Here is a 9,778-nt window from a genome sequence, read left to right as displayed (position 1 = left end):
GAGAGAGAGAGAGAGAGAGAGAGAAAGAAAGAAATATGCTTCTTTATAAACTAAGTATCAGGTGGTTATAATTAAAGTGACGGTGTTCAGAGTGGTACAACACGGGCTGTAATGAGAGTAGCAGTCTGAAACTTCGTAGATATGCTAATGAAGCAATGCGCTCGCGAATTATGAAAAAAAAAAAAAAAAATAGTTCCAATTCTCGCCACCAGGGTAAAAAATGGCGCTGTAAGCAGTCAAAAACTTGGTATAGTTACAGGAAAAACACTATAAATCGCAGAAAACAATACTCTTTGTAATAAAATATCGCTACAATTTCACTATTCGAATTACATGAACATTACTAAAGGAAAAAGCAACAAGCGTCACCAACAACAACCAGGGAGCTCACACAATGGTTAGGCAATTTCACCGACTTTGACGTCAGAGTTATGGAAAATTCCACGTTTTGACTGCTTACAGCGCCGTTTTTTACCCTGGTGGCGAGAATTGGAACTATTTTTTTTTGGCATAATTCGCGAGCACATTGCTTCATTAGCATATCTACGAAGTTTCAGACTGCTACTCTCATTACAGCCCGTGCTGTACCACTCTGAACACCGTCACTTTAATTATAACCACCTGGTATATTGTTAATTCATGAGATTTGGAGGTGGACTAAGTTCTGCTGAAACACTTCAGGTGATGATTTTCCCAAATTTCTAACCTCCCATAAAAAGTTGAATAGTACTAAATTGTTCTTTCAGGTGAATTGAAGTGGTGCAACTGCACCAACAATTCATTAAAAAATTACATTAATTAAATTCATCTGAGATGTGAGGGTAGGGTGACCAGACACACACATTCAAAAAAGAGGACAGAGCAGGCAAAAAAGGAGGACAAAGTCATAAAAAAGAGGACACCTCAAAAAAAGGCAACACATTTGGCATTACTCATAATTTAATCAATATAAAAAATTCTTACCAACACTTTGCTTACAGAGACTTTTTCAGGTGATGTCCTGGATATTTTCATGCAAGATAATTGTTGAATTTACACTTTCGCTTCATTATTTCATAAAAGTAAATATTACTTAATAATCAAAATTCTCACTATCGTGTATGTATAACTCGAAAAGGAACTGGCCAACTCCCGTGGTGGAGTGGTTAGCACACCACATCACAACGCCAGCGGTCCCCGATTCGAGGCCCAGACTGGGTGTAAGTGTTCTTTGTGAGTGCCCATTCATCAAAATCATCATATCATCGCTCATACCCATCTTCGCAATTAGCCAAAAGTGGCAGAAAAGTGAAGTAAAATAAACCAAATCAATCAACCGAAAAGGAACTGCACAGACTACATGCATTCCAGCAGTCTCAGAGGGTGAAGCAACAAGTTAGAATAATACTAATGATTAGGGTGTGGAATTTTGCATTTTGCCTTTTATATTCCTTTGTAGTAAAACATAGATTTTAATGTTTAAAATTCGTTTCATGGTGTTTCTAGTCCTAAAATGCATTTTTTATAGTTCCTATTTTGATTAATCGTGGCCAAAAATCACTATTCTGCAATTTTTGCATACTTCAGCCTTTTTTTTTTTTTTTTTTACATGCCTTTGGGTTTCCTTAGATTGAATGTAAGGCTTTGTTCATGTTGTACTGACTGAAATCTGGTATTTACCAGATTTAAGGGTCTCAATTGGAACACTGTTTCAAAATATTTTCTGTTACAACTGTGGAAATTGTTTTTTCATCATTTGTTCAAATTCGCACAGTCGTTTGCACAAGCTGTTTTTGTGAAATTACTTTCCCTGCAAATGTGAATTTTGATCAAGAGTATTAATATTAATAGTTTGTTAATCACACTTTTATGTATAAACTGAAGTGCTAATACAGTCTGTGCATTGTAAGAAGAGAATTGAAATAAGTTCACGTTCATTGTCTATTTTAATGTATTTTTTTTAATTTTAGGGTGCATTTTAAATGCCTATTTTCATACCTTTTCATCCTTTACAGTGCCTTTTAAAGTGCCTATTTCAGAGGTTTCTAGTGCCTATAAATCTGCACCCTATTAATGACTCAGTCGGGAAAGTGATCGTGTTTGAGCTCCCAGATGTTAGGTGAGCATTGCTTGAATACTAAACGCACCCTAAGTGATATGCCTTAAACAATGATCGTTACATATGGAAGCATTCTCTAGGCAGCACATTTGCTATGGTCGATGTTATACACTTTCAAAAAAAGGAGGACATTTACAGATTTCTAAAAAATCTGCCCAGATGTCGGACAGACACATAAAAAGTAGGACATGTCTGGACAAAAGAGGACGTCTGGTCACCCAATGTGAGGGTAACATATCAATCAGAGTTACTGATACTAACCTATCAAACAGCGCAGATGTCCTTTCCATTGCCTGCATCAAGAGTTCAGGATCAAGTCCCTTGTCCCCACTTTCACCTTCAGTCTTCTCTTGAAGTTCTTGGGATTGACCTAAAATTGAGTAGAAACTAGTATTCATTCACATGGGAGACATAATATCATATTACAGAAATTTCTTAACAAAATTAAATCTAGGCATTTCTTTAACTATCTTAATTTGATTTCTTCATTCTAAAAAATCCAGCAGTGTTCAATAAAAATATTTTCAAAAAAATTATTATATTCTTGTACACGACACCAAATTTAAATGGAAGAGAAGGTTCTCAACAATTATGATATATCAGAAAGAAAAATGGTGTAGGTTCATCTAAAGCTACTCCCATTGCCAATTATCATAAAGACTAAAAATTAGGGATGTGACAGATTAATCAGTTCTATCATTATCAATTTATATAATATTTATGTATCAATTTATCAGTAAAATTACTGATAACTTTACTGATCTGATATATCTATAAATTAGGAATGCACAGATAATGATACTGATAACCGATATTCTACAGATCAAATATAAAATTCCAAATGACTCATTGACCGACCTTCTTAATAAATGTACATTACCAGATGAATCAAACTTCTGCAATGTAAAAAGATGATGAATATGTAGACATTTACTTAAAAATAAAGTACAGATTGGAAATTTACATCCATAAAAAATACAACAAAATCGCACAATATTGCACTAAATTGTAAGATACTTTCAGATATATCATCGGATCAGTAATATTATTGGTAATTTTTAGGGCTGAGCAGATACCACCTTGAACTGATACCGACCGATACGCTCACCCATACACACCGATTCCGATACAGATACTTGAAAATTTCAATAATTAAAATTTGTTCAAAATATTGATCAATATTGGTGTGCAAATATTCTTCTCAAATTATATGCATCAATTTACCAAGGAATTTGATTTAGAATATTCAAGAATTACATCAGAATATTAAAATAGATCAGGGTGGCTACAAACAAGCAGAAATTAAATTCCCTGACTTTTCCAGGTTTTCCAGGACAAAATTTACATTTTTCCCTGACAATTACAAACTAAACTAAATCGATGTTTTTGCAAATGGAAATAATAAACTCATACAGATCCACGTATGGTTTTGCTAAGTACCAATATTATCTTCTATGAAATTGACTTAATTTCTCTATTCTCTATGATTTGAATTCAAACTGCAAAATATTGAATTTGGAAAATTATTACAATTCACAAGCTAGGGAAGGATTATGGAATTTTGTCATACGCAGTAAGTTTAAAATAAATTACTTGATTATTTTTAAAGTTACGACTAAATGAGATAAGAGTGAAGAGTGATTGATTAAGAAATACAATTTGTAATTTATCAGTCTCCATATACATTCTCGGTATTATATGTTGATATTTCCACTGAAGTTTGGAACCCTCTGCTTGCAAGAACCATGAGTGCGGACTCATTTTTCAATGCATAAAGCTACTTCTCTCTTCTCTGTAAAGCAAACAACTTCACTCTTGCATACAAGTGAAACAATTGAATCGAACAAAATAAAGTATCATATTTCCTTACATTATCAATGGGATTTCTGCTTCAGTACAGTATATCCAAGTGAAGTACTGTGAAACTAACAACATGCAGTTATACCATTAATGCTGACGAAAAGGGTATGTAGGTATTAGAAATTTAACGCAAGGAATTTATAGAATTGCATTGTATAGGTACCTGATTTAGCTAACCACACATTAAAACAGGAACACTCTAATAATAAAAGCTTCTTAAAATTCATATACGAGGGGCATCCTGAAAAAAGTGCCAATGGTGCCTATACGCAGCACTAGTGGTCGAAGAGCGACACACACACATGCAGGCAGGAAGGAGTGGCATGTAGCTGTAATCTGGTACAGTTGCAATGCAGCCGTTTTAGGACAGTTCTAGGTTAAAAATTGCAGCTCTCATACAGTCTTCCACCGACTGCGATGTAGCCTACATTGCACGCTCAGAATTTGGCACAGAGCCACCAGCAATCGTGTGAGCCACCAGCAATCGTGTGAGCCACCAGCAATCGTGTGAGGTGTGCAGACCGGACATCGTGAGTGATAGTATGGTCAGACGATGGTGCAGACAATTCATGGAAGGAAATTCGAATGTGCACAACCCCATACAGATGAGTACACACGGTCCCTTTGCATCACTTCAGGTGAGATAGCTTGGACCACTCCCTCAACAGCCCTGGTCTTGAATGTACTGACTTTCACGTCTTTGTTTAACTGAAGAGGTTTCTGGCAGGGCAAGGATTTGACAGCTACACTGCGGTAGAGATAGTTCCAGTCTTTGCTGTCAGACACATATACCATGGTGGGCATACAAAATTTAGTGCCATGCTACGACAAATGACACAACAATGGTGGTGATTATGCCGAAAATTAGGTTACTAATGCAATAAATTACAACTGATATTCTTGTTTTATTTATGCCTAATCGGTAGGGACTTCGATATTTTGATATTTTTTTTCAAATTGGTGTATTTTCTTATTTGTTAAATTTTTTTAACTATACTGTGTTATTTTCCCCAAAATTCACATTTTCATTTTAGTGCTTTTTCTGGCAAATATCTGAAATTATTCCTTCATGGTGTTTTAAAACTACTGCTTCAAATTGTAAGTCACATGGCTTACGCCTCTTCGTGAGAGTTTGATATCTTGAAAGTTATTTTGGAAAAGTTATTTTCCATACCCCTTTTTTAATTTTAAGGTAAGAATTTTAGATAATGGAATTTTCCCGGTATATACTGAAGGGTGCATAATGACCATAAGTGGCGACGCACCCAAAAAATTAAAATCAATCTCACGTGACAGATACCGATATAATATGGCACCAAAAATTGGCATTATCTTTTTTTGACTTGTTAGTGTTACGTTTCCCAAAATTCACGTTTCTGTTTTAGAACATTTTTTATCTCCCAAATATACCGAAACTTAATACTCCATTGTGCTTTTAAACTATTCTTTGTAGGTCACATGGTGTACGTATTTGATATGTTGGAACAGATGTTTGAGGAAGTAAAAGTAAAGTGCTCCCCTGCACTTTGCCATGAAGGTGTATAGGGGTGTGGAGTTAGGGCCCCACACTTTCTTGATCACGGCTGAAGGTGGGGATGATGTGATCAGCACCATGCTCCTGGCTACCTTTATCCCTCAAAGTTTCCTCAAGGTACCAGCTTCGTATGCTGGGTGGGTGCCGGAGCAGTTTGAATAGGTGGAAAACATCCTGGTTCTCCCCCACAGGGGATCGACCCTGGTTCTCTCGCATAGTAGTCAGACGCCTTAATGACTGAGCTCCATTATTACTCGCTCGACAAATGCCGATGGTGTGCACTTAGCTTGGTAATTCAAAACACATCTCGTGCGACAAATACAAAGATGTGGCTCCCGTGTGACGGTAGATACGAACTCGATCTCCTGTTAAAACCCTGTCACTTTGCTCTGTGATGCAAATGGTTTTGATAGAAGTTGAAAAAATCGTGGGCTGTCGGAATTATTCCATGTATGTATAACTCTATAGTTTACTCTTGAGTAAAATGTTGAAAAACTTGCATGTTCTATGTACACAAACATGGCCTAGAAAAGACAAGAATGTTGGATTTCATAGAATTTTTCATTGCATTAGGACATTTCTTTAAAAAAAATGCTAAAAATGCCGACAATTCGCATTTTATGCCAAATTCGCATTATTTCGATATTTTGAAGGGGCCAAAAATGTGTTCAGACATCACTGCACATTCCTAAACATAACTACGCAGCAATTACCATTTTTCACGGTTTTGGCGTTTGCGAAAAATCAATGTCCCTACTAATCGGAAATTACTTTCTGGCCACCCCTCGTATAAATCAGTAGATGGAAAGTGAAAATTTAGCAGGGCTGGCAGAGAAAAGTCAATTCTTGAAGAAAGTGATTTGTTTTTATGATTGAATGATTCGAGTAAATATGATATTAAAATATTTACGTATTTATTATTAGTATTTTATTTCATAATATTGGACATTAACCTTACTCAGTGAGAGATTAATGACCATCCCTCACGAGTTTAAACAGACAGGACAGAGAGTGGCGTTAATTTGATTGCAATACTAGTGTTGCAGTAAATTTGACGTTGGGAGCATGCACTTGTCACCAATTTTTATAACGTTCACCAATGCAGATTTATGTTTCACTTTTTCGTGATAGTATTCAATATATATCCCGTTTAGTTGGATTCTTCTTGATATCTAATAGTGCAATGTCATTGTAAACATATGTTAACTTGTGCGAAACCAGTAATACATCAGGATGATGAAAGAAAACCTTCGTAAGCACTGTTACATTAAATAAGGTGAAGTGAGCCAGAAGAGTAATAAAATTCCAGCAGCATATATGCAGTCTAAAGCTCTTCATGTTTATGCATATGATTTTTGTTGGATGTTGCAAGTCCATGCAATTTCTGTCGCATGTTGTAGTGAGATAATTTGTCGAGTGGCGATATTCGACAAAAATCGTATGTATCAATAGAACCTATTTTTTCCCATGTTCCTTCAGTTTGCTAAACAAAATGCCTTACTACGACGTCCGACAACTATCGGACGGTGCCACCCGCTCTTATCCCCTCCGTCTGTTGAGAAGTCCCCTTACTACTCCCATACGGACAAGAAAAAATGATAATTCAATGCATTTTCCACGTAATATTTAGAGGCTTAACCTTTACTCCCCCGATGGTATGTTGATTACGAAATGAATGTGCTTCTTGGATCTTCATACTCTTATGTTTGGGTGGAAACTCTGACACAGGTCTGGAGCAAGCCTGGGAAACTCATATTGATGACCAACCTCCCCCCCCCCTCTCCATGCCACATTTCCGAACAGAGTTTCACATTTTGACTCATTATTCAACTTGTATGGCACCCAGGAACATGAAACATGTTTCAATCTCTTCGGAAACGTCCATTCTTTGAAGAGAATACTAAAGTTTGCGCCTTCTTTCCAAAATAGCGGGAGAAGAGAAGGCAAACTCCAGATTTTTATGTTGCTTTTTTTTTTCATTGAAATTTGGTGGTCACGCCTCCAAACCCCCTTCCTCGGTTCGGCGTTCTGAATTGTACACAGTTTCATGCTATGATGTTTTAGTTGCAAAACAAAACTTATCCGAAGTAGATTGCTCCCATAGCGCCCGAGTTATAACAATTTTCCTTCAAAAATACAAATTACCCTTTTTTTCGTAAAAAAAAAAAAAAAAAAAAATGTTTTATTATTCAACTTGTATGGCACCCAAGAACATGAAACATGTTTCATTCTCTTGAGATATGTCCATTCTTTGAAAAGAATACTAAAGTTAGCGCCTTCTCCCCAAAATAGTGGCAGAAGAGGGGGCAAACTCCAGATTTGTATGTTTTCTTCCATTGAAATTCGGGGATCACGACCCCCAAACCCCCCTTCCTCGGTTTGGCGTTCTGAATTGTACACGATTGCATGCTCTGATGTTTTAGCTGCAAAACAAAACTTATCCGAAGTAGATTGCTCCCATAGTGTCCGAGTTATAACAATTTTCCTCCAAAAATGCTAAATTACCTATTTTTCGTAAAAAAATAATAATCAGATTTTGGCTTACTATTCAACTTGTATGGCAGCCAAGAACATAAAACATGTTTCATTCTCTTGAGAAATGTCCATTCCTTGAAAAGAATACTAAAGTTCGCACCTTCTGCCCAAAATAGCGGGATAAGAGGTGGCAAACACCTGATTTTTATGTTTTTTTCCATTAAAATTCGGGGGACTCCCCCCCCCCCTTTCGGTCCGGTGTTCTGAATTGTACACGGTTGCATGCGCTGATGTTTTAGCTGCAAAACAAAGTTATCCGAAGTAGATTGCTCCCATAGTGCTCGAGTTATAACAATTTTCCTCCAAAGAGTGTTCGAATTCAAATTTCCCACCGAGAAGCCCGGGCGAGAGAAATTTTTCTCTCTCTCTCCTCCTGCCATCACTGGTTTCTGGCGCTGTGGTTGTGTTGCGCATAAAAGGGGCCTAAAAGTTGAGGCCGAAACTTACGAACGAGATTTCCTGTTCTCGTGCAGAGTTCCATAACGAAATATTTAAATAAATAAATAAAAAAAAAAAAATCAGTGAAGATGAAATTCCCTGACATTTCCCTGACTTTTTTTGACACCTCAAATTCCCTGACTTTTCCCGGTTTTCCAGGTTTGTTGCCACCCTGTAGATGTTATGTAATCACAAAATACAGTTTTTCGTGCAAAAATTGGTGCAAAGTAAAAAGAAAGTTTGAATTTTGCATAATTTCCAGGTTACTTAGACTCCGTGAAAATGTTGCGCGGCCTGTGAAAGACCAAAAAGCCAGGAAAATATTGGCTGGTATCGGCTCAGCTCTAGTAATTTTACTGATACACCAATTCACTGATATGCCTATATTGGCCAATGCCGACAATAGAGTATCGATTAATCTGTCCCAAATAACACTGTGCTAGGAATGGAACTGTCATGAAACAATGAATCTAATATACAGAGTTCATAGTTTTCCATTTAAATTATAACAGCCATTATTGAACACTCACCTATATACATGCATGACAGTAGAAGCTGAAGTGCAGGAAGTGACACATTGGGATTCGGATGCCGGAGTCTCTCCACAGCCAGTTTGGTCACTTGGTCACACACCTTACCACCAATCGACTTTGTCACAACCAGCCTTTCCAAGCCCTGAAAGAGATGAACATTATGTTAGGTTCTTGACTTATCCACATATTAACATTAATGGATTGGCCAGCCATTTACTCATCTACAAACTGGAGCAACTACATGATCAGTGCCATTTGCCATGAGTTTTACTTACCTTTCGATTCTACAAGTTGGAAAATTAATAAAGATATGTATTGTGGCTATTGTCTGAATTAATGTTACAATGTTGAAATGTGGTATGAAATATTAACTTCTTAGATCAACCTCTCTCATATATAAATAATTTATTTGATTTACAGATTTCATTTTGCATGTGAACACAAATACAACAATCCATGAATTGCTAAATTTTCAATTCATATAAATATTTGCATATTAAGGAATAATGCTAAATCTTAACTAAAAAAGTTAAATATCATGATTTTTCTTGAGCTTCTTTTTCCTAAAATCAGTGTTTTGTTTTAAAACCAGGATGTATCGCTATGACATTTTTGAGTAAAGTCAAACTGGATCTGGTTCTTGGCCAAAATTTTACACTGGTGTACAGGTCAGAAAATAGTATAACAACAAGTAAATGAGTAAACAAGTGTGGGTGGTCAAGTTGAAGCAGATATACTCTGGCATACACAGCTGTGTTTCACTGACCACTGATTCGAACC

At 36.4% G+C, this 9,778-nt stretch overlaps 1 protein-coding gene across 1 annotated transcript in view; it reads right to left on the bottom strand.

Annotated features, from left to right (window-relative positions):
• Positions 1-9,778, bottom strand: part of htt (huntingtin) — a 146,881-nt gene that overhangs the window by 18,296 nt on the left and 118,807 nt on the right. Inside the window, exons 48-49 of the mRNA XM_083126682.1 lie at positions 8,996-9,140; positions 2,350-2,468 (exon numbers count right to left, since the gene is read on the bottom strand). Coding sequence (XP_082982808.1) covers positions 2,350-2,468; positions 8,996-9,140 — 264 coding nt within the window. The remainder of the gene's footprint in view (positions 1-2,349; positions 2,469-8,995; positions 9,141-9,778) is intronic.

This window comes from Lepisma saccharinum, chromosome 8, assembly GCF_977018435.1.
Source record: "Lepisma saccharinum chromosome 8, izLepSacc3.1, whole genome shotgun sequence".
Classification (NCBI taxonomy): domain Eukaryota; kingdom Metazoa; phylum Arthropoda; class Insecta; order Zygentoma; family Lepismatidae; genus Lepisma; species Lepisma saccharinum.
Note: the sequence above shows the minus strand (reverse complement) of the source record. Positions and strands in the feature narration are given on the sequence as shown.